The 26111-nt window shown below is 39.4% G+C and overlaps 1 protein-coding gene across 3 annotated transcripts in view; it reads left to right on the forward strand.

Annotated features, from left to right (window-relative positions):
* Positions 1–26111, forward strand: part of LAMA3 (laminin subunit alpha 3) — a 341587-nt gene that overhangs the window by 294343 nt on the left and 21133 nt on the right. For all 3 annotated transcript variants that reach the window (XM_043973095.1, XM_043973110.1, XM_043973101.1), the window contains 17 exons: positions 512–708; positions 3110–3226; positions 4689–4843; positions 5380–5521; positions 5899–6001; positions 11007–11123; positions 11210–11389; positions 12245–12387; positions 14495–14665; positions 15841–15992; positions 16111–16273; positions 16940–17073; positions 17690–17834; positions 18569–18688; positions 19370–19503; positions 24341–24458; positions 25681–25821. In XM_043973095.1, the coding sequence (XP_043829030.1) occupies positions 512–708; positions 3110–3226; positions 4689–4843; positions 5380–5521; positions 5899–6001; positions 11007–11123; positions 11210–11389; positions 12245–12387; positions 14495–14665; positions 15841–15992; positions 16111–16273; positions 16940–17073; positions 17690–17834; positions 18569–18688; positions 19370–19503; positions 24341–24458; positions 25681–25821 (2432 nt within the window). The remainder of the gene's footprint in view (positions 1–511; positions 709–3109; positions 3227–4688; positions 4844–5379; positions 5522–5898; positions 6002–11006; positions 11124–11209; positions 11390–12244; positions 12388–14494; positions 14666–15840; positions 15993–16110; positions 16274–16939; positions 17074–17689; positions 17835–18568; positions 18689–19369; positions 19504–24340; positions 24459–25680; positions 25822–26111) is intronic.

Genomic DNA, 26111 nt, shown 5'->3' on the forward strand with positions numbered 1-26111 from the left:
AGCAACAGGTTTGATTTCTGCATTTATTAGTTATATTTTGGGGATACATAAAATATAATATGTAAATTGGGGCAGCTAGGTGGTATAGTGGATAGAGTGCCAGGCCTGGAGTCAGGAAGGCTCATCTCCCTGAGTTCTAATCTATCCTCAGGCACTTACTATCTGTGTGACCCTGGACAAGTCACTTAACTCTGTTTGCCTCAGTTTCCTCACCTGGAAAATAATCTGGAGAAGGAAATGGCAAACCACTGTAGTATCTTTGCCAAGAAAATCCCAAATCAGGTCATGGAGAGTGGGACATGACTGAAATGACTGAACAACACAACAGCAAAATGTCTAAATCAAAGTCTGCTATGTCATGAAACCTGCTTAACCATCCTTTTAGATTTTGTTTTTCAGCATTAGATGTTATGTTTTCCAGTCTCTAAAATGGAAAACATGGGCTATTAGACACTATCAGCTTGCCTTCCCTCTGTGACACATATCATCTTTTCAAAATGCCATCCTACAGTGCTGAATCGTGTTCAGAGTAGCCTGAAAAACCACCAGGCAGAGAACCACGAACTTGTGAAAATTGTACGAGATTCTCTAAATGAATATGAAGCCAAAATCAATGACCTGCGAAAAGCTCTGCAAGAAGCCACCCTCCAAACAAAGCTAGCCAATGGTCTCAATCAAGCTAATGATCGAGCCCTGGAAGACTTGAAGGTAATTTCACAGTTGACCATTATATTTTTCCCAATATTTATTGAAAGGATAGAGGAGGCCAGGATCTCTGCTGTTCACAGCCTGAAACAACAAAGTAAGATGTCTGTGTGAATGTGTATTTGCCTGCATTATGTCCCTATCCTCTAATAATACACAAGCAAAAATGAGACAGTGAGTGGAGTTTTCATAAAAAATAATCATAATAAGCAAGATCATAGTTCCTACTTTTTAGCCCCAAGAAGAAATTTTAATCCATGAATCATACACAACTGAAAGCAGGGAAAATAATTTCACACCCACTCACACCTGATAGAGTACAGGGAGTCCTCTAGTGAATAACTGGATGAGGAATTCATACAGTGTACTTACACTTCAAAGACCTTATTCCATTTGAAGAGAATTAACTTTCTGAATCATCGTAGCATTATCATCATGATCTCCCCATCTCCATTTCTCCCTACCTTTCAGACAAATGCCACAGTAATCTTCTTAATGCACAGTTCCTACCATACCACCTCCTTTAAACAAACAAACAAACAACCTGTCAGTGGGTTCCCATTACTTAGAAAATAAAATACATCCTCCTTAGCCTGGCATTTAAGTCTTGCTGCAGTCTGGCTTCAACAAACTTTGCCAGTCTTAGTTGACTTTTCTCCATAACCTTCTATTAAAACAGAAAGAGTATCTGTTGCCTGATCTCATCCTGTACATTCTTGCATTTGTACATTTGTGCAGAGCCCATCTCCTCTTTCTATGTCTTCTCTAGGTAAAGAAAGCCTTCCCAGACTCCTTTGCATTTTCTTATAAAAACTATTAATAGCACTACCAGAAACACAATCTGGTTTTGCTACATTTGTGTCCTTTGGCTCCCTTACCATCCTGCTCATCCTCTTCTGGAGATAGTCCAGGAGGTCAATATCCTTAAAATATGGTACCCAAAACTCCAGATGTGGCATAACAGTGGTCAAGTACAGAGGGACTAGCACCTTTCTCATTTCTTTGCTATTAGTGGTGGGGTGTTTTTTTGGCACCCATGTCACACTATTTATGTTGAGCTTGAAGTCTACTAAAATCCCCAAATATTTTTCTTATGAACTGTTCCTTTCTTTGTATCCCCTATATATCCCTCAGGTAGAAGGTAGTACCTGAGCTGAATTTGGAAAGAAACAGGAATTCTAAGAGATGGAGGTGAGGAGGGAATGAGTGAATTTCAGAAATGAGGGACAGCTGCTGGAAAGTACAGAAACAATTAGAAGGTTTGCTTGGCTGCACCACAGAGCACACAGGAAGGGAAATAATGTTAACAAGGCAGATAAGAGTTGAGTAGTTCTGCCTTCTGGACATCACCCTTTACCATTCTCCCATCCATCTTGAACACCTGTTCCATTTTTGCTTTGGTTTTGTTCTTCCTCTTGCCACCGGTGTTGTTTATAAAGCCCCTTTTGCTTTATACAATTCATACTGTTGTTATGTTCATCCCAACCTACCTGTTCTTGCTTCTGTCTTCTATTAAAAATCTATCCATTAAAAATCCAAATTGATTCATGAGATCTTTTCGAATCCACATCATTCTTTTTAGGCAACTCCATTTTCTTTCTCATCACAATTATATTTATGTCCTCATAGTTTCTCCCTCTTGAGAATTTTTCATCCCACTTAGGCTAACTTTCCCTATAGAATATTAGGCCACAGAAGCCTCTCTGAATGTGCTCTCTCTGAATGTTTTGAAATATCCACTACCAAAATCCAGGGTACATAATAAGCTACATTTAACTTTCTTTCTTACTCTGTGTCCTCTGTGATCAATTCTGAGTGGTTACTTCCTCCCAAAGTTTCCATCATGTCTAATTCAGCAATTAGCTCCTCTTTGTTGGTCAGAATAGAGCTTCCCCTTGTTAAAAAATGGAAATTGTCATTGAGGGAATTCAAGCTGTTTAGCTTTTGCAAGAGAAGGAACTCCAGCAGATGATTAAATATGTCAAGTCTTCCATTGCTACTATATCATACCTGATATATGTTGTTTCCCAAATTTCTTGTGCACTTTTTCCTTAAATTCAGAACTCTCCCATGACATAGTGGTGTGTAGTTCTTCCTTCATCAATCCCCACTCAAATGCATTTCCTCTCCAGTCCTGATTACTTGTTTGTTTTTCCCACATGAGTGTATCAGTATGAAAGTATATTTCCAGGGGCTCATGAGGGCATTTCGGAGTACCATATAGTTTTCCAGATCATTGTTTAAGTGAATACATCAAAGAAAACCATTTAGGAAGTTAGAAAATAATTGAGCCTATAAAGTCATTCATTGGATTCATTAACTATTTCCTGTTGTCTCTTCATTATTACTTCTTGTATGCTAACACACCTGGCCACTAATGTTTACATCTCTTCACTCTCCTCAGAGACGGATTAATGAAATGAGCTCCCTACAAGGTCAATTCACTAAGTATCTCAACACTGCTGAATCATCTTTGCTGCAGACCAATAGTGTTCTTCAACTGATGAAGAAAAGTCAAGAGGTAGAGTAAATTTTGATGATGTTTAAAAGTGAAATTTTATTTATATCACAAATAAAATGTGGTAGAGTTGACTTTTTATTCAAGTATTTAGAGAAAACTATATTCCCAATAAATGAACCTGTCCCGTTGCCTTGATTTCCCATGCTATCTCCAGCCTCTACGCCTTTGATTAGACTGATCCGATTGCTTGGAAAGAATGTCCTTCTCATCTCTAGTTCTTTCAGGCTCAACAAAGATTCTCCCTCCTCAGTGAAGACTTTTGTGATTCCTGTAGTTCTTAGTACCCTCTACCTTCCTTAAAGAATATTCCATTTATTTAGTTGTATAAATGTAAACTCCTTCAGGCAGGATGTTCTGTGTATTTCATTGTCTTTGTATCCGTGGGACTTTTCACACAGGACCTGATTAATAGATGATAAAAAGGACACTGAAAAAAATAGGAATTCCTTTATCAGTAGTAGTCCAGGGTTGGTACAGGAATTATGAGCATTTCTTTGCTGCTGGAAGTCAGTGGCCATGGCTGTTTCAGAAGGAGAAAGTAGCCAGCGGTTAAATGGAAATTTGCTTTGGTGATAGCTTTGTACATTTAAACAGCCTCCCAATAGTGGCACTTCCCTTCTGCCTGCCCATTGAAGGAAATGTTATTGAACCTGCAGCTGTTTAGTTCCCAGAGAGGTAAGTCATTTGTGACATTGAACTAGGTCAGTAAGAGGGGCTGCATTTTGCCTTATTTATTTATCATTTTCCCCAAGTTGGATGTATAAAAAAATTTTCACATCGATTTTTAAAACTTTGTGTTCCAAATTCTCTTCCTCCCTCCCTCCCCACCCCCCTTAAGAACTCAAGCAATTCAATATAAGTTATACATGTGCAGTCATGCAAAACATTTCCACATTAGTCAAGTTGTGAAAGGAAACAGACAAAAAAAAACTAGAAAGAAGATCCAAAAAAAAATAATACTTGAATCTGTATTCAGCTACCATAAATTCTTTCTCTGCAGATAGATTGCATTTTTCATAAGTCCTTTTGATGGCATCCTGCTCATCACTTCTTACAGCACAATAGTGTTCCATCCTAATCTCATCCCACAATTTGTTCAGCCTATGCCCAAGTGATGGGCATCACCCCAATTTTGAATTTAAGTTTTTAAATATCTTTTAGGATACCAACCTTAAATCTCTTTTAGGATACCTAGGTACTGCTAGGTTGAAGAGTATGCATGGTTTTATAGTCCATTGGCCATATTTCCAAATTGCTCTACAGAATGTTTGAATCAGTTTACTTTACCAAGAGTGTATTAATGTCTCATTTCCCCCATGTCCCCCACAACATTTGTTATTTTCCTTTGCTATCCTATTAGGGGATGCTTTTTACACATGGAAATACATTGGAAAATAGGCATACATTTATTGCCTCTAAGTAAAACCTATCTATATTTGTCTTTGTTTACTTGGAAAAACAGGAATACAAGATGTTAGCATCAAATTTAAATGAAGTAAGGCAAGAATTGAGTGACAAAGTGAAGGATCTTTCCCGCTCATCTAGCAAAGAATCTCTAGTGGTGGAGGCAGAGAATCATGCCCAATCTCTACAAAAGTTAGCAAAGCAATTGGAAGAGTAAGTACATAACACCCTTATTTCTGTAAAGGAACATACTGCCTGAGAGCAGATGATGAAGAGATCCTGCTAAGTGAGAGCTTAACGCCCTAAGGGTTGGAGTGGTGGCAGAGATAATATTATTAGCATTTCTAGCAATATCAAACACTACAGCTATCACTGTTTATTACTACTTAATAGAATGGATTAACTCCCAGTTCCTCACTTCCCTCTTAGGAAAAGAATTTGCAAAACAGCTTAGAATACATTTTAGAAGAAGCAACAGCCACAACCTTAAGCATCAATTATTCCCTCCACTCTCTGACTGGGCTCTACATGTCAAATAAGGGTATTGATTTTAGTCAGTCAGTGTCTGGGTTCATGGTGACCCTTCAAGAATACCTTGGTTGGGGCAGCTAGGTGACAATTACTAGCTGTGTGACCCTGGGCAAGTCAACCCCAATTGTCTCACCAAAACCAAAAAAGAATACCTTGGTTATTGGACATTTTTTCTTTGTGCTTCCTTCCCATGGTTGTCTGCATCTCTCTCCTTTCAGGATCAAGAGGAACACCAGTGGTGATGAGCTGGTGCGCTGTGCTGTGGACGCTGCCACAGCCTATGAAAACATCATCAATGCAGTGAAAGCTGCTGAGGATGCCGCCAACAAGGCAGTGAGTGCATCGGACTCTGCCCTACAGGTGAGAAAACCCTGAGCTGGGAAAATCTCTTGGTCCCACTCTGATGGTGAAGAAACTGTCTTTAGGGAAGCCTGAGCATTAGAAAGCCAGCTTAAGCTTCCAAAGAGTCACAGCCATTCTTGCCCAGATGAGGAGCCACATTCCATCTCCTTTATGTTGAGGGTTTACTTTGTGTTAAGACTGACAGATGGGGGCAGCTGGGTGGCACAGTGGATAGAGCACCAGCCCTGGAGTCAGGAGTACCTGAGTTCAAATCCGGCCTCAGACACTTAACACCTACTAGCTGTGCGACCCTGGGCAAGTCACTTAACCCCAATTGCCTCACTAAAAAAAAAAAAAAAAAAAAAAAAAAAGACTGACAGATGTTTTCTTTGCAGACTGTAGTGAAGGGAGACCTGCCTGGAAAAGCCAAGATATTGAGCTCCAACAGTGATAAACTACTAAGGGAAGCAAAGACCACACAAAATAGATTATACCAAGGTACCAGATATTCAACAAAGGGACTATGAAGTGGGGTGGGAATAGAGGGAAAGATAAAATGAGAAGATGCTGGTTTTTAAATGGGGGGGGGGAGTCAATGAAGCTAAGAGATTTTTCTTGACTCATGAATTTGTCATTGTCACCCAGTTGCTTGTCACCATCCAACCCTTCCCCACCCTTTTCCATAACCAGAAGCCATTGTAAATAAATGTCAGATATAAACTGGACTAGTCTACACTAGATTGGTCTGGTTGAGATAAGTCTACTTGCAGCAATACCAGTGGAGAGAAAAGTAGCCTATCAAGTACTAAATAGTACTATTTAGTAAATACTAAATAGTAGTCTACCAGGCACTGTGCTAAGTGCAAGAGGCAAAAGACAATCCTTGCCCTCAAAGTACTTTCAGTCTAGTGGGGGAGACAACATGCAAACAAATATTCAAGACAAGCTCTATAAAGGATAAATCGGAGAAAATTAACAGAGGGAAAGCACAAGAATTAAAAGGGTTTGGGAAAGACTTCTTATAGAAGGTAGGATTTAGGACAGCTAGGTGGCTCAGTGGATAAAGCACCAGCCTTGGATTCAGGAGAATCTGGGTTCAAATCCGGCCTCAGACACTTGACACTTAATAGCTGTGTGGCCCTGGGCAAGTTACTTAACCCTTATAGCCCTGCAAAAAAAAAAGTCACCAAGCAGGTAACAATAAAAGAAGGTAGGATTTTAGTTGGGACTTAAAGGAATCCAAGGAGGACAGTAGTTGGAGCAATTACTGTGTTAGGTGCTGAGAACTGAGATACAAAAGTGAGGAGGAACTTACATTTCCTTATAACTGACTCATACCTAAGCTAAAACCATTGGTCCCCATTCTTAACGAGAGGCTATGTGGTAGAAAGAGCTTGGGGTCAAGAGACCCCAGCCACTTATTAACTGTGTGATTTTGAACAGGTCACTTAATTTTTTCTGAGCCTTCATTCCTAACTTCCCTCTTCCTCTTCCAAACTTCTCTCTTTCTATTCATTTGCCAACTCTTGCCTTTTCTGCCTTCGTGATATCTTTTGCATCTGGTCCCTTGTCTCCACTGATGCAGCTATTACCTTAGTTCATGCCCTCATCATCTTACCTAGATAATTGCAATAGCCTCTTAATTGGTCTCCCTGCCTCAGATCTCTCCCTGCTCCAGTCTATACTTACTCACTATTGCCAAAGTCATTTTCCTTAAACATAGAGCCGACCATGTGATTCCCCTACTCAATCCGCTCCAGTGCCCTCCTATTACTTCTAAGGGTGAGCCTAAACTTGTTTGGATTATAAAAGCCCCCCACACCTCACCCCAGCCTATCTTTCCAGCCTCATTGGATGTTACTGCACACTGCACTCCAGCTACACTGGCCTTCTGTCTGATCCTCTGCACAACGCATCGTCTCTATGTCTGCATTCTGCATCCAGCTGTGCCTAGGATTCACACCCTTCTTTCCTCCCCTTCATATAGAATCCCTCTCTGCCTTTAAAATGCAGCTCAGGAAGCACCTTCTTGATAAAGCCTTTCCGGATCCCTCTGACTGCTAGTGCCCTCCCTCTCAGAGTGCCTTATGTTTAACTACTGCAGGACTATTTCTGTTTATTCTCTTTATATTTATGCTGGATATATGTATAAGGGGGCAGCTAAGTGGCACAGTAGATAGAGTGCCCGGCCTGAAGTCAGGAAGAGAATCTTCCTGAGTCCACATCTGGCCTGAGATGCTTACTAGATGTGTGATCCTAGCCAAGTCACTTAATCCTGTTGGCCTCAGTTCCCTCATCTGTAAAATGAACTGGAGAAGGAAATGGCAAAACTACTCCAGTATTTTGGCCAAGAAAACCCCAAATGGCACCATGAATAGGATACGACTGAGCAACAACAAAAATATTTATAAGTGCTTGTTGTCTCCTGCATTGGAATGTAAGCCTATTTAGGACAGGAACTGCTTCATTCTTTATTCTTATATCCCCAAGGCCCTAACATAATTCCTACTTGTTGAATGAATTACTTATTTCATTATCTGCCAAATGGGCTTATGCTATATTTGTATTATCTACCCCACAGATAGTAGCCTGTGTTCTCACAAGTTATTGTGAGAAACATGCTTTATAAGCTTTAAATGGTTATATCAATGTAAACTATTAGTATTAATGATGAAAATAATTATGTTATTACCCACTGAGTTGTTGGAGGAACATATGAGATAGATATAAAAGATATTTTTCACCATGTTCCTGATGAAACAAACTATATACATCCCTTATATGTAAGCTATTTTTAAGAGCCACAGAATTGCTTTAAAAATTGTTGAATCTCTAAAAATTTAAACCATTCTTTGTGCCCAGAATTACCGTCCTGTAGAACCTAGCTTCTTAAACTGTAGGTTGTGATCCATATGGGATCAAGTAGCTGAATGTGGGGGTTGCGAAAATTTGCCAACAATAAAGGGTTATGTATACCTGGGCTCATATAAAAATTTCTTGGGCAAAAAGATGTTGTGAGTGGAAAAAGTTTAAGAAGCCCTGCTATAGGGCACAGAGTTTTTTCTAAGCAACTGTTTTACCTATGGAAACTTGACCTTCATGTTACTCATGATCTTTATTTTGAAAAGTAAAATCCCTCCAGAAGAAACAAAGATGCTGGAATGGCCCCACCCTCCCATATCTCCTGGAATTCGAGGGTCCCAGAGTGGAGTGTGAAAATCTCGTCCCTTGGGGTTTTTTCCCTTAAACTCACACAGCTGTGCTTCAGTCATTCTAAGCTCCCAGTACCTCCCCCTACTTTTCAAGCCCTTTTTAGAGGTATCATTGTTGGGGTTTTTTTTTCTGCCCTATGGTTTTCGGGGATTCAATTTCAAGATTAGTTGTCTCTGACATCTCCTCCCCTTTCTTTACTTGTCCTGAGTCCCAGAAGCAGGAGCAAGGTCTTAATCTAATGTTTTGGGAATAGAGACTAGTACAAGTTTTAAAATGCAATGAAAACTGGTGACATAATTTTTTAAATCAGTTAATCTTTATTTTTTTATTATAAATATTTTTATTTAAAGTTTTGAGTTCCAAATTCTATCCTTCCCTCCCTCCTTCCCTCTTCCTTGGGGCAGTAAAGCAATCAGATTTAGGTTATAGATGTGCAATTACAGAGCCATAATTTTTCTTTTTTAAATCTCGTGATAGCGATAATCATTTGCAGCCCTCTCCTGTGTTTTCCCTGTCACCGGGTGGCAGTGTTAGGACCCAGGAGCTTTTGGCATTTGCTTTCCCTCCCTGGATTGCTCTGAAGTCTTTGTTTTGGGAGGAGGGGGAAGTAGAGGGAGGGAAGGGCTGCAGGGGAGGGAGAGAAGAGAGGACATATAAGAGGAGAAGGGAGGGGGATTAGAAGAAACAAAAAGGAAACCACACATGTCAGTGAAAACTTCAATATTAGAATAATGTAAGAAGTCCCCTGAGAATACATTCTCTTTCATTCTTTGTCTTTGTAAACTTTGGTATCTACCATGTTTAGCACATAGTAAGCCTTTAATAAATGCTTGTTTTTTGATAATATTTTGGTTTAAAATTTGCTTGAATGAGATCCCCTTTTTTTGTCCTCTGGCATCCTTTCTCCAACAGCCAATCAGTCAGTCAGTCAGTCAGTCAGTCAACATTTATTAAACTTCTGCTAAGTGCCAGGTACTATGCTAAGCACTGGAGATTAAAAAAGAAAAGAAAAGAAGCAAAAGACATTCCCTGGTCTTTGGAAGCTCACAATCTAATGGGGGAGATGACAGGCAAAAATTGTGTACAAGTAGGCTATACAGGAATAATAGGAACTTAACAGAGGGCAGGTACTGGAAGCAAGAGGCACTGGGAAATACTTCCTGTAGAAGGTGGGATTTTTAGCTGGGTCTTAAAGGAAGTCAGGTGGTGAGGAGGAAAGGGAAAGGGAGAGGGAGGAGGAGGAGGAGGAGGAAGAAGGGATGGTGAGGGGAAAAGGAGGAGGAGGAAGAAGGGGAGAGGGAGGAGGGGGGAGTAGAGGAAAGAGGAAGAGGAGGGGTAGGTGGGAGGGGGGAAGAAGAGGAGGAGGAGGAAGAGCGAGGGCATTCCAGGCATGGGGGAAGGACAGCAGCCACCCTGGGCAGATGGGAAAATGATGTCCTACTCATAGCTTTTCTACCTGTCCCTTTTCTGTGTGTTTATTCCTATGGTATCCGTGGCTCTAGTCTTCAATCTTTGGAGCTACATTTGTAGGTACACCTCAGCCAGGACTTTATGTAACATTTTAAGGTTTGCAGAGTGCTTTACAAATATCTCAATTGATCCTCACAACAACCCTGGGAGTTATGATTATCTATATATGCTATATATGTTATTATTATCCCTGTTTTATGGATATGAAAACTGAGGCACAGAGAGGTTAAGTGATTTGCCCAAGCTCACATAGCTAATAAGTGTCTGAGACCAGATTTGAATGCAGTTCTTCCTGACTCCAGGTCCAGTGCTTGCTTGGTGTTTCTCTGTTTCTGTCTTTGTGTGTGTGTCTCTTTTCTCTCTCACTCACCTCTCTCCTCTTTCTTCACCCCCCCCCACCATATATACACACATTTTTTTTCATATATGTGTGTACATTTTGCATACATATATATTCTTATATATGTGTGTGTCCATTTTTGCATATGTATATATACACAAAATTTTCATATGTATATGAATTTTGTATACATTTTCATATGTTTGTACACATTCATATATATATGAATGATACTGGTTGACTAAAATGATTGCTGAGATTCAGGTCCATCCCGTCTTGTATTAACTCACAAGCATCAGATACCATCTGAACATGAGAATTTAAATGCCACAAAGCCAGTTTATCTATAAATAAATAAATGGATAAATAGATAAATAAATATTTTATCTATTCATTCATTCATTTGTTTGTTTATCTATCTGTCTATTTATTCATTCATTCATTCATTCATCCATCCATTTATTTATTTATTGGTTTTAGACATCAGTCCAGCTCTGGATAGCCTGCGGGACACCTTGGATATTGTTACAACAAAGAAGGGCTTAATACAAACGGACCTCACTACTGTCCAGGATGATCTTCGTGGAATAAATCGAGGTCACTAGCTCAGTGTCTCTATTTTACCTCACTCATTTTGATGAACGCTTCAGATGCTTACTCTGCTCCTTTTTTGCCTGCTTTAGATGACATTGACAGAATGACCAGCAGTGCCAAGAGTCTGATCAGAAATGCAAATGACATAACAAACAGTGTGTTGGATGGTCTGAACCCCATTCAGACAGATGTGGAAAGAATCAAGGGCACCTATGGAAGTGCTCGGAGTGAAGACCTCAATGAGGCTCTGAGTGATGCAAACAATTCAGGTACCAGGCATTCTCCTTTGGCTGGAATGGATCACCTCCATCTCCTGTTGTTGTTATGGACTTTGGCATCACTCAATCACAAAAACCAAAGTATCAGAGTGACAGAATCTGCAAGCACCTATAATCAGAACCAATATTTTGAATTAAACTCCTCCTACGACAGGGAGGGTCACATGTTGGTATGGTTAAACAAGGGAGCTCTTCTCAAAGTATGGTCCACAAATACCCAGAGTTCCCAAGACCCTTTCAGGGGGTCCATAAAAATGGTCAGAACTATTTATAAGAATATTAAGATGTTTTCATTTCTCATATGGTACTATCAACAGAGATAGCCCACATAAACAAGGGTTTTAAGGGAGCCTCAATCATTTTAAGAGTGCAAAAAAATTCTCAAAAAGTTTGAGAACCACTGAAATAAGGGAGCCTAATCCTGAACAGGAGCTACAATGGGTATTTTCCTTTTTCTAATATACTCTTCCTGCTTTTCCCCTTTGTAAAGTGAGGAAGTAGTCTCTGTGCCTCCGATGAGTGTTTGCATTTCTCATCTCCTGAATCTCTCTTCCCTGAATCACAGAAATGATGAATTACTTAAAAATAAGACAACAGAACAGGTTCATTTTTATCCTACAATGGTCAGGAGAGGTTTAACATGTAGGTTAGAAAGTGAAAAATCCATGAGGCATATAGAGTGCACGTGGCCTGGAGAACTGAATTGGAGCTGATTCATCCTGTCTGACCATTTTTTCCCAAGTAACCAACACTAGCAATAAGGGCTTCTATATTTAACCTTCTAATAGCTCCTAAAGTAAACACAGTAAAAACCTTTTTTCCTCTCTTCTCTAATTACATCAATAGTGAAGAAATTAACCAGCAAGATACCAGATCTCTTAAGCAAGATTCAGAGTATCAACCAACAGCTCTTGCCACTGGGCAACATCTCAGACAATGTGGACCGAATAAGAGAGCTCATTCAGCAGGCCAGAGATGCTGCGAATAAGGTACCCTTTCCGCAACAGTGATGGTTGACAAAAGTCAATGCTCTCTTTTATTAGAAGACTTGTCAAGGGAGCAGTTAGGTAGCATAATGGATAAAGCACCGGCCCTGGATTCAGGAGTACCTGAGTTCAAATCCGGCCTCAGACACTTGATACTTACTAGCTGCGTGACCCTGGGCAAGTCACTTAACCCCCATTGCCCTGCAAAAAAAAAAAAAAAAAGACTTGTCACTTGAGTGACAAGTCCAAATTTGCCTGATATGGAAGAGGGTCCCTGGGAGATGGTTTTGAAATGAATGCCAAAACAATACCCTCTCTTACTGACCTTCTTTTGCTCAGTGCCTGGCATACAATAGTCACTTAATAGTTGATTGCTAGTTGACTTATTGCAACAGCCTCATAAAAAGGTGCTGTGGCATAAATTAATATGAGTTAAAATTAATTTTGTTCTGAGAATGTTGAAACCCATTCTAAGACAGTTGGAGAATCAAGACCGCAAAAACCAGGCATCGACATCATAGATATAAAAACGGCATTTTTAATCTTGAGAGTATCCCGCAGCCTGATAGTCATTCTTCTTGAGCTTCTGTAAACCACAAGGACTGTTCTTAAAGGAAAAAAGTACACCCAATATAGGAACCTTCTGTAGAGGAAAGCAAAAGAATTGAAGATGACAGAGTTTGGGAACAACTTTTGAGGCTTTCCATAGGCTGATACCCTATTGTATAGCCCTGGATGCTCACTGGGCTCTGAGAAGCTATAATATTCACTCTCCCCTATACATACCTTGTAGCTTTTCCAGTGCTGTCCACTGATTGGAATGCCCATCTCCCCTCCACTTGGTGAATTCCTACCCACCCTTAAAGCCCAACTCAAACTGCTACATGAAACCTTGATTGATTATCATGTCAGTAATGAACTTGGCAGCCTTTCCCCTCATGTAACAATTGATATAAATCCTTCGCTCATGCACCTAACACTTAGTACTTTGTGGTTTTGGAGTTTGTGTGTTAAATGCGATAATACAAGAAGCAGCATGGAATAGTGGACAGAGAGCCAGTCTCAGACTCAAGCAGACCTGGGTTCAAGCCCTTGACCTCACATGTACTGGCCGTTTAAGCCTGGGCATGTTACTTAACATCTCAGTATTCCAGTCAACCCTGTGATTATAATTGCAGAATATGTTCTGGCCTGCATTTGGTGAGGGAGCTTCTTCACTCACAGACCTTTTCTCTATCCGTGTGCCCCAGTAGATCCTAAAATCCATGAGAGGAGGACCTGGCTATATCTTATCTAAGTTTATTTAATTTACTCTATGGTTTAGTACACTGCTATAAGTACAATAGGTCTTTACTCATTATTTGTTGAGTTGGGCTAAATAAATTTACAATTCATGCAAATATTGATTTATTCTCCAAGGATTTTATTGTCATCCTGACAATGTTGTTCTTTGGGCAGTTAAAGAATGTCTAGTTTTTTTCAGGTCGCTACATTGAAGGACCCTAATACACCTATGTTCTGTGACTGAACATCTCCAATAAACAATGAAGTCTAATCCTGCAGTTTAGTATATTAATCGCAGGACTGTTCTTAATGAGAGCTTTAGGAAAACTTCCCCCAGGGATGACAGAAGGGCATGTCTGCTTTATTGACAGGTCCTGAACAATCTGCACAATTTAACAGTCATGAGGGCTTCAAATTCACTGTGCTTTTTTGCCATAACAACTGTATTCTTTGGTGAATAGTGATCAATTTTTCATATGGGCAGCTTGGTGGCACAGTGGACCTTTAGTCAGTAATACTCATCTTTCTGAGTTCAAATCTGGCCTCAGACACTTACTAGCTGTGTAACACTGGGCAAGTCACTTAGCCCTGTTCGCCTCAATTTCCTCATCTGTAAAATTAACTGGAGAAGAAAATGGCAAACCACTCCAGTATCTTTGCCAAGAAAGCCCCAAATGGAGATATGAAAAGGCAGGGACAGCAGAAAATGACTGAACAACAACAAAAATAACAAACTGATTAACTGAATGAAGAAGAATGAATAATTCTGCCTACCCACTTTCTTCCCCTTAGAGTAGTTAATATATTTGTATCCCATTCTCCACAGGTTGCTGTTCCAATGAGGTTCAATGGCAAGTCTGGAGTTGAAGTTCGACTGCCAAATGACCTTGAAGATTTGAAAGGGTACACATCTCTCTCTTTGTTTCTTCAAAGACCTGAATCCAGAGAAGATGGTGGGGATGAAGACATGTTTGTAATGTACTTGGGCAATAAGGATGTAGGTATTTCTTTGACTCGTCTTTTTTTTTTAGAACATAGACTATGTTTTTTAGCTATCTGTTTCTTCTCCCCTCCCCCCCCACCACAAGCATTTAAATTCCATCAGCAAAAATGGCAAAAATCATTGCTGCACCATTAACAACCCCTAATCATGACCCTCTTGACCTGTCCTTGATGTTAGCTCTGAGGCCCAAAAGGGTGAGTGCTATTGCTGCTAGCAAAATGACCTCTCCAACTTGGGCTCCCTATGCCAGAGTCCCCTCTTGTTAGATTAAGATCTCCAGTAGATACAGCTGCCTTTCCTCTTGTCTCAAAATCAGTCTCTTCCCCATCACCTTCTGCCACACCCCTTTATCTGTGGTTCACCAGGTTTCCCAGCCAGGCTAGGAATCCATTCTGTAGTGACCCCACTCTTCTCAGCAACTGTTAACCAACACTCCCGCTACATATTTAAAGACTTCACTATTGTTGTCTTCCATCATTCCTTTCCCTAGGTGATCTTGAAACATCAAAGAAATGAAGACTTGCTCCTGTTTAGAAATGTTTTGAGGACTCTGGCCCTAAGATGTCCAATAGTCTCTCTTTACATTTAGAAACACTGGGATAAAGAGAAAACCTCTCTCTGTCTTTGCAGATAATAGCTATTAATGACTTCTCTAGCTGTAAATATTTGTCTTCTTACTTTTTATCCAATGTTTAAGACTTTATGTCATTAAATTTACATAAATACCTTTTTAGAGTTAATAGTCATTTTTAGAAATGATTTTCATCTTTCTGTTCTTTGACATTGTTAGACATGAAATGGGTATCATGGGAAATACCTAGTTCAGAATGTCTTATTTAGTAGAGAGTTATTTGAAATAGTATAATTTTTTTTTGCTACTAATCTATAAATGGATGTCATTAGTGACATTTTCAGGTTCTCACAATCAACATTTTTTTCTCCTTTCTACCTTATCCTATTTTGGCTTTTCTGGAATATGTGTCTGATCTTATACCCTGCCCTTCTCAGGCCTCATTAATCTTCAAATGAATAGTTTGTTTTACATGTGCCAGGTGCACATTTTTTTATTATATAAAGTTTATTTATCCTTGTAATGATCTTCCTTGGTCCCAGGAGTGGGGAAAATTCTGTGTTGGAAATTCACTCAAGCATTTTTTTCATGTCTCCAGGCTTCGAAGGACTACATAGGCATGGCAGTAAGAGATGGCAAACTAGTTTGTGTCTATAACTTGGGAGACCAGGAAGCTGAAACCCAGATGGACTCAATTATGACTAAGAGTTTAACTCAAGAGGCAATTATGGATCGAGTGAAATTTCAAAGGTACAAAGCTGGACTCTTACACACCATAACTGTCTCTGCTGTACCCGCTGCTGTTTCCTATTCTAAGTGCCTGGGAAGAGTCTTGACTTTTTTTCCCTACAACTTCTTTACTTTTTAGGATCTTCCAGTTTGCAAAACTCAGCTATTTTAAAGAAGCCACATCCAGTAAGCCGAAACCTCCTGATTTCTATGACATGGATAGTGGGAATGGAGACGTTCTTCTCAATTTGGACCCTGAAAATGTTGTCTTTTATGTCGGAGGCTATCCACCCAATTTCAAGGTGAATGCATGTGGAATTCCAAGTGAAGAAAGCTGTTTGTCTGAGTTTATATAAAAACTTTTTTTAATGAGCTGATTTTTCTCACTAATATCTTTACTTGGGTTGTGGTGTCGCAGTTAAGTCATAGTATAGTGGGTAGAGAGCTGGCCTGGAAGCCAAGAAGACCTGAGTTTGAGACCTCTGGCACATGCTGTCTGTGTGACCCTGGGCCTCTCAGTCCTCTCATCAACTGTCTATCATCATTAGTTGTAGGAAAAGTGATGTCCTGCCTTGGCAGACCATGTTTCCTTACCAGGAAGTTCTTTATATCAGTAAAAGTTGAGTCCCTAGGTTGACCATCCTCTAGGTCATGCAATGATTAAGGTGATGGACCTGGAGTCAGAAAGAACTGAGTTTAAATCCAGCCTCAGATATTTACTAGCTGCGGGACTCTGGGAAGGTCTCTTCACCTGAGTCTGCCTCAGTTTCCTCATCTGTAGAATGGGGATGATAATAATAACACCCACCTCCCATGACTGTTGTGAGGATCAAATGAGACAAAGGGCTTTGTGAGCCTTAATATGCTTTATAGATACTAGCTGTGAAGCTATATCCCTTTTATAGCTTATAATCCAAGTACTAGCCACCAGTGGTTTCATCAGGGGATTTGTGTTTGTTTTGTTGAAGCTTCCTCGTGAACTAAAATACCCTCCCTACAAGGGCTGCATTGAATTAGATGACCTCAATGAAAATGTCCTAAGCCTGTACAACTTCAAAAAGACTTTCAACCTCAATACGACAGAAGTGGAGCCTTGTAGAAGGTGAGTGAAGCACAGGAACAAGAGGCCCTATGGGTGATAGGATTCTTTTTGGCAAGTACTGTGGCCACCAAGTGCCTTCATTCACAAAGCAGGGATGCCATACAGGAGATGCTGTTGGTTTTAATTGCTCTCTTGGGCTTCTTTCCTTCACTATAGAAGGGACATAGAGAATTCTAATATGTGGCTGCGTGTTGATATATGCTGTTTATGTCCCCAGGTTAATCATTTCACAGCTCTGTACCTGGATCTTTGGTTACCAGTCCACTTGTCCCCCAGAACTCATTTTGACAGTGCATAATAATGAATTATCTGTGTGAGTGTGTGAGTGTGTGTGTGTGTGTGTGTGTGTGTGTGTGTGTGTGTGTAGGAGGGGTCTATGTGTATGGCACATTGCACTATTTGGTTAGCATTTCTTTTCCATAGAATCTATCCAGAGAGAATAAATAGCTGGATCCTAAGAGTCTATGTCTCCTCCATAACAAGATGGCAACCCTTGCCGTACAGATTCCCTGCTCACTTCCTCAGACAGACAGCCATGTGTCCTGTGAATATGGCCGTTACATACCTGTTATCTTGCTGCCCTGTCTTCTGACTTGTAGTGATTTTATATTGACAGGAAAAAGGAGGAGTCTGACAAAAATTTTTTCGAAGGCACAGGCTATGCACGGGTTCCAACACAACCCAGTACTCCTTTTCCAACCTTTCTACAGACAATTCAGACTACTGTAGATGAAGGCTTATTGTTCTTTGCAGAACACCGGGTAAGTCAAAATCTGGTATCAAACACTATGAAGTTAATAGATCACAAATTATTGACCCATGTGTACCCTATCTTTGACTCATAGTGGGTACGTAACCCTGGGCAACTCACTTCATCTCTCAGTGCCCCCAAACAGTTATCCAAGACTACATATTGCCAAGCAAATGCTAATGTATGTTGGTAGAGTTACCTTTTAGGGAGTTCCCAATACCAGTTAAAAAAAAAAAACAAAACTAGTACAGTCCTAAGCTCCCCCTCCCCCAATTCAATGACTTTGAGAAATTTTGTCTACCTTAAAAACTGGAGGATTCATTTCCATTTGTATTTATAATATTCAGCAAGCTGATTGCATAAATTGGAATTAGAAATGGAAATAAAATCTGGATACTCTTCAGCCTATGAAGCCTGCCAAAAGAGAAGGGCACAGGATATTAGGCAGAGCTTCAGATGGAGCATCAGTCAACCAATAAGCATTGATTCAGTGTCTGCTGTGTGTCGATACTGTGCTGGGAATGCAAATACAACAAATGAAGCAATTCCTGCTGGCAAGGAGTTTACCCTTTAATGGGAGAGATAACATATATATATCTATATAGCCATATAGGTGTACAGAATAAATATGAAGAGTAAATTTAAATTCATAACAAGGTAGTTTGAAAGCCTTAAACTTTTTGCTTTCCACTTTCACATGAAACCAAAAGGCTGTTAGATATAAAATTGTTTCTATATTTGCAGGATTTCTTCATATTGTTAAGTATGGAAAAGGGATATACCGTGTTGCGATACAAGCTAAATTCAAATCCTCCAGAGGAAAGAAGAACTGGAGTACTCATAAATGATGGAACAGATCAGATGGTATATCGTTTTTTAACTCTTAAAAAATAAAAATCCTCAGTCCTTTTAAATCAATGCAGTCAAGACACCTGAACCAGAGAAGCGTGCTAAATGATTATTCAAAGGGTCCCATACTAAGTGGTGATGACTTAATTGCCAGGGACTTGTTCATTTTGTTAGTTGAAGATCAAGAGGTAGAATATATGTTACTGGAGCCATTTTAAATGTTTTAGCACCAGATTTTCCCCCATAGATAATTTTATTGAGTGTGTTTAACACTCTGTGAAGAAATGTAGCTAAAGAGCCACATGGTCACTGAATTAGGGGGACTTGGGTGGTCTGTTGGAAAGAAGGATGCCTTTTTATAGAGTGGTAATAGCTAGGAGGTGCAATGGATAGAGTGCCAAGCCTGGAGTCAAGAAGATTCATCTTCCTGAGTTCAAACCTAGCCTTAGACACTTCCTAGCTGTGTGACCCTGGGCAAGTCACTTAACCCTCTTTGCCTCAGTTTTGTCATCTATAAAATGAGCAGAAGAAGGACATGGCAAAGTACTCCAGGATCTTTGCCAAGAAAACCCCAAATGGGGTCACAGAGAATCAGACATGTCTGAAAAAATACCGGACAACAACAATAATTCCTTCCTGGGTAATTATATGTATTCCTCTAGCCATTTTCTGATTCACATCTCATGCTCATTTCAGATTACAATCAGGATGGGGAAAAACCAAAGGCTTCTACGAGTAACTGTTAATCAGTCATCCACTGAAGTTCGGGGTGAAATTTTCAATTTTGACACCTATTATCTTGGAGGAATTCCAATCTCACTCCGGGAAAAGTAAGTCAATATGACATAAAAAAGAAAATTATTTTCTGTAATCCTTATATATTTAATGTCTATCCATGTGCTGCATTTCTTTCCCCCCCAAAAAAGGAACAGAAAAGAAATTGTTCACCTCAGAACACTATCAATATCCAAGTACAACTCCATGTACTTCCTCTGCTATGAACTTGAATTTGATGACTAGTCTGAATGGAAAAAACCAACACACAGAGAAAGTACTGAAATAGAAAATAAAGATAATAATAGCTCACATTTACCTAGCACTTTTTAAACATTTCAAAAGGATTCTACATGCATGATCTCATTTGTTAATCATGAAATTAGCTGTAGAAAAAAAAAGTTGGTTGGGCACAGTCTTTCCTTACGAGCTGTTCAATGACTGAACCAGGGGTACTTTCCATGCTGTTGAAGTGCAGACTCCTTGGGTAATATATGAAGCTGATTGGCATTATTTTTCCAGTTTATGAACTCTATGGAAGAATACCAAGCACTGGTCCTATGAGTTTCACTTAGGCATTTGGCAGAGGCAACTTCTCCTCCAAGCCTGCCAGATTTTTATGACATTTTATGAAAAAGCAATTCTTTGTGTTGATAGGACAAGTTTTAAACTGTCAGGATACCCCTAAGGGACTCAGAATGAGGAAACAAAAAATAATTGATTCAAGTAAAGATGTGTAATGTTTAATACATTATTCTTCTATTAAGAGCAAATTCTAAATTCCCCTGGAATCTTGACCTTTATTCAGTTAAATAGACTAATTTAAGGTTGCTTGCTCTGTTTAGTGAGCCAGAGAGGAAAAAGTAGAAGATAAAGTAATAAAGAATCCACACATTGGGTAATCTGAAACTGAACTGGATGACCACAAGCACCATACAGAGAGAAGAGGCTGCAAGCTAGCAGTGTCAGCTAGCAAAGAACTCTAGAATAGCAGTATCCTAAAGTGTCTGTTGACTTGAAAAAAAAAAAGTATTCTTGGCTGGCTTAACTAATTTTCAGATGACAGAAAGCTAAGAATAGTAAATAGCCTAATGGATGACTATCCATATCCAAAAAATTTTGATAGTTGAGAACAGAGATTAGCAACCTATGCCTTGCCACCTGTTTTTGTATGGCTCATGAGCTGAGTGGTTTTTAAATTTATAAATACATGATTTACATGTTGTATGTGACCTGTAGGCCGTAGTTTGCAGGCCCTTAATCTAGAACAGTGGCCAAATCTAATAAGATTAAAGGTAGTCAACATCAGCCTTACACTTGGTTTGAAAAATGTCAAAAAGCTTGTTGAAAGATCTACGTTCTGGTTCTGGTTTTGTCACTAGCTTCCTGCGTGACCGTGGACATCACTTAACTTTTAGGTGCTTTTTCCTTTCCATCTGTAAAATAGGAATCATACTTACCCTAGTTACCTCACAGCCTTTTGATGACAAATTATTAAGTAAAAAGTCTTTCAAAAGTAAAGGTCAAGGAGCAGCGAGGTGGCACTGTGGATAAAGCACCAGCCCGGGAATCAGGAGGACCTGAGTTCAAATCCAGCCTCAGACACTTGACACTTACTAGCTATGTGACCCTTGTGGGCAAGTCACTTAACCCTTATTGCCCTGCTCCCCCCCCCAAAAAAAAAGTAAAGGTCAGTAGAGAAGTATTTTTGAATACCTGCTATGCATGTGTTCAACACTCTGCAGGCTGCTTATTAAGTTATTGTATGAGAATACATATATACACATACACACACACACATATATATCCCCAGATTTGTTGTTTAGTCATTTTCTTTTCTTTTTTTTTTGGCAGGGCAATGGGGGTTAATTGACTTGCCCAGGGTCACACAGCTAGTAAGTGTCGAGTGTCTGAGGCCGGATTTGAACTCAGGTACTCCTGAATCCAAGGCTGGTGCTTTATCCACTGTGCCACCTAGCTGCCCCTGTTTAGTCATTTTCAATCATGCCTGACTCTTTGTGACCTCTTTTGGGGGTTTTTTAGCAAAGATACTAGAATGATCTGCCATTTCCTTCTTCAACTCATTTTACAGATTAGAAAATTGAGGCAAGCAGGGTTAAATGACTTGCCCAGGGTCACATAGCTAGGAAGTATCTGAGGCAAGATTTGAACTTAGCTCTTTCTGACACCAGGCCTAACTCACTGTGCCACCTAGCTGTTATGTGTGTGTATATGTGTATATATGTATATGTGTGTGTTTATACACATACATACTACACACATGCATATGTGTATGTATCACATATATACATACATACTTAATGAGATTTTATATAGACATTTATATAAAATCTTATACAATAATCGTAAGCAACTTGTAGACGTGTGTGTGTGTGTGTGTATGTGTATGTGTGTACCTTATAAACCTTAAAGCCCTGAATATATACCACCTCTTCTTATTCCTACCTCATTGAACCTCTGCCTGATATAAAGTAGGAGGAGATTCTAGAATTCCTCTGTAGGACCAAGAGCTAGCTCAAAGGGCTAATACCAGCCCCTTTCCAGATGGCACAGTCAATCATGAGAGTGTGCCAAGGTGCCCAAGGCATGGTTAAATGTGCACACACTCTCCTTGTGTGGGATCAGAAGCACTAGGTAGAAAGGCTGTGCCCTTGGGTATCGGCATCAGAGGACATGCAATGAGGAGAATCGGAATGGATCTCTCTTTTGAGTCAATCATTCATTCGATGACCATTTATCAACTGACTACTCAATGTAGAGCACTTTGGGGTATCCTGTAATGTGATGCTTCTTACTTGCATTTCCAAAGGTTTAAAATGTACGGGCTGCTTCAGTGTTCCAGAGTTTAGTCTCCAGTGGAATAACAATAGCAACGACAATGATCACAGAATTTATACAGCTCTTTATTGTTTGCAAAGCACTTTATCCGCATCACTACATCAACCCTTGGATGTGGGAATATATTGATATTATTCTCTTCAATTTAGAGATGAGGGAGCCAAGGCTCAGGGAGGGCAAATGCCTTCTTCAAAACCACACAAGGGGGCAGCTAGATGGCGCAGTGGTAAAGCACCGGCCCTGGATTCAGGAGGACCTGAGTTCAAATCCGGCTTCAGACACTTGACACTTACTAGCTGTGTGACCCTGGGCAAGTCACTTAACCCTCATTGCCCTGCAAAAACAAACAAACAAACAAAAAAAAACCCACACAGCTAGTGAGAGGCCACCACTAGTGAGGAAGCAGATCCTCTCAGGCCAGATCTAAGGAGTGGTCTTCCCACTGTAGCATGTTGGAACAAACTGTCTCCCTGCCTAGAACCTCTTAGAGATCAAAGGGAATTTATGAAGCTAAAAATGTGTATAAAAATTAGAAAAACTATAAGAACAAGTCATTCTTCCCCCTAGGTCTGAGGCCAAAAAAAAAAAAAGGCATTTTATTTTTTTAAAAAAGGCTGCAGTACGGTGAATTTTTGTTTTCTCTTTTTCCTTTTCATAATATTGCACTTCATCCATATTACATGCAGTTCAACTGCTCATAAAAAAGTCAAGCAAAAACTAATACAAAAGCATTTCCATTTAGGAAAGTGAGCAACGTGAGAAACCCATAATGAAATCTGCTTTGTGTTTTTCTTAGCATATCATTTGCTTAGGAAATCCAAGTATTTTACCTAGCTTCAGGCAGCTCTGCCTAAATTCAGATTCAGACAGATCCAAAGCCAAAGCCAAATGCAAATGCACCTTTGTCATAGATGCTGCTCCCGAAAGTGGGGAGTCTTCTTCGGTACCTTCTTTGTTCCCCAGCCAGGGTCCTATTTCTCTTCTCCCCCTCCAAGTCAATTTCTCATCATTTAAACCTCAAAGTTCAAATACCCACAGCTTCTTAGTGTTCCACCTCTCAGAGCCTTTTGCTCTGGATTGGCCAACCCTCACTAGCTTTGTGATTCTGGATAAGTTCATTTTTGAGACTTTAATTTCCTCATCAGTAAAAAGAGGAAATTGGAGTTGATCCCCTTAAGTCTGCTCCCTTCTCTAAATCCACTGTTCCTGTAGGGTCTTCATTCATTTTAGAGATTGGAAACAGGCATACAAGGACTCGAAGTGGACTCTGCCTATGTCACAAAATGTGCAGGTCTCTCAACTCCCATCTTTATATTCTATCTATTGTGACCACCTTGTGAGGTCTTCCTGAGGATAAATAGCTCCAACTCCTGTAGCCCTCGTGAGCTGAAAAGTACTACCAAGTACAAAATATTGCAATTATTAACTACGTGAGAAAATAATTATTAATAATGGAGAAACCCAGACATTAGTTTACTTGCTCTCTCCCCCTCACCTCAGAAAGTTCAGGTCTTGGGATGAGCCCTGGAGAACAAAGGAAATGCAGATTGATTCTTTTGTTTAGTTAGGGGAAGAAGCACACCTAGACACAGGAATTTACCCTCTTTAGAACACCCTCAAGTCATGCCAATCAACAGAACTGAATGATGCTATAACCAGTTAGCTTAGATCAATATATAATGGCCTGCCTCTATCTAGGAAAGACAAAAACCCCTGGCCACACCAGGGAGCCTCTTTTTCTCTCTTTTTGCCCTCTCTGCTTGCCCTCCTGGTTAGGGGTATGTAGGTATATAAGCCTGAAGGCCTAAGACTATGAGGAAATTAGGGAGACACATGGTTAATTCTTTAATGACATATAGGATATTAATTAATAAATGCTTACTGCCAAAATGGGTGCAATAGCCTTTAATAAATAAGTAGCAATAATTTTAGAAAGTACAGTCTAGCAACAATAATTTAAAAACCACAACTATGACTCTCAAATGGAATGGTGGGAATGTCACACCAATCCCTTTTTTTTCTTTCCTAAATCAGGTTTAATATATCCACTCCTGCTTTCCGAGGCTGCATGAAAAATCTGAAGAAAACTGTTGGTGTTGTTAGATTGAATGATACTGTAGGAGTCACCAAAAAGTGCTCAGAAGACTGGAAGGTAATTTTCAGAATAGATTCATGACTAATTGTTAGGAAGGATTTCATGTGACCTGGGTTCTAGTACTGGTTCTGTCACTGTCTGTAACCTTAGGCAATACTCCCTGAGCCTCAGTTTTCCTGTCTGTAAAATGAGGCGATTGGATTAAATGATCTCTAAAGTTTCCTTTCAGCTAGTAAAATCCTATGAATATAAGTATCCCAGCCCTTGAAGAGTGCAAGTACCAGAACAATTTATTTTTTGTATTCATGAAATTTTAATCTCATGATCTTTTCTGGTATAGTGCCACCAGATGACAGTCAATGATGTCAGACTTAAATAGAAACAGATGCTCAAGGACCACATATTGACTTAGACAACCCCAAATTAACATTATCTATGTTGCACAGTATATTTATTTACTTTGTTTAACATTTCCCAATTACATTTTAATCTGGTTTTGTTATATTTGAGAGTTTTAGGATGGCATGCGGCCTGTGGCCTCAAATTTCTGGATTACAGAATCACATAGTGTGCACAAAATATACAGTATACAACCACAATTCATTTATAAACCTAATATCATATATATTTTTATATACATATAAAGTATGATTATCAACTGTGAATGACTTAGCTACTCTCAGCAATACAACGATCTAAGACAATTGCAAAAGATTCATGATGGAAAATGCTCTCCACCTCCAGAGAAAGAACTGATAGAGTCTGAATATAGATTGTAACATACTTTTTTAAACTTTATTTTTCTTGGGGTTTTCTTTTGGTCTCTGTTTTTTCCACAGTATGACTAATGTGGAAATAAGTTTTGCATGACTGCACATTTATAATCTCTATCAAATTGCTTGCCTTTTCAGTGGGGGCGGGGAGAAAACTTGGAAGTCAGATTTTTAAAAAATGAATGTTAATATGTATTATATGTAATTGGAAAAATATTAACAATATATATCCAAAGTGCTTAAGAAAGACACAAATCAACAAAATATAGACTTGAGAATATAAAGATAACTGACCTGTTATTTTGCCATAGAACATCACTCATTTCTTTTTGAATATATTGAAAAGATTTGAACGAATTTCAAACCATGCATATTACTTCAGACAGAACCAGTAGTAATGAGACTAAGGGTGGAGTACAAAGATCAACCTAGCTGTAAAATTATATTTTATTTTTAATAGCAAAGTGTCTAAGGTTCCAGTGACTGATTCCCTGTTTGTGTTTCAGCTTGTACGGACTGCATCACTCGCCAGAGAAGGACAGCTAAGTTTCATTGATGTGGGGCTGTCTGACCCCAACAACTTTCAGTCTTCATTTGGGTTTCAGACCTTTCAACCCAATGGCATATTATTAAGACAACAAATAGGGGTAAGAAATTGCTATTTATATTAAATATGCCATCATTTTATAATACAGCTCAAAGACTGTTGGTAGAAACAAGCTTTGGAAGGGATTGGTAAGTGAATATGTTTTCTCTGCAAGACTCAGAAAACATTGATTAAATACCCATTATGGCCAGAGCCTATTGTGCAATTTTTTTTTTTGACCCAATACCTTAAGTGCTATATTTTTCAGCCAGAAAATGAGCTGTGCCATCAGGCCTAGTCCTAAAAGAAATCAAATTTGTAAAAATTAAATATTTGGGTAATACACAGAAC

The sequence above is a fragment of the Dromiciops gliroides genome, chromosome 1 (assembly GCF_019393635.1).
Source record: "Dromiciops gliroides isolate mDroGli1 chromosome 1, mDroGli1.pri, whole genome shotgun sequence".
NCBI lineage: Eukaryota > Metazoa > Chordata > Mammalia > Microbiotheria > Microbiotheriidae > Dromiciops > Dromiciops gliroides.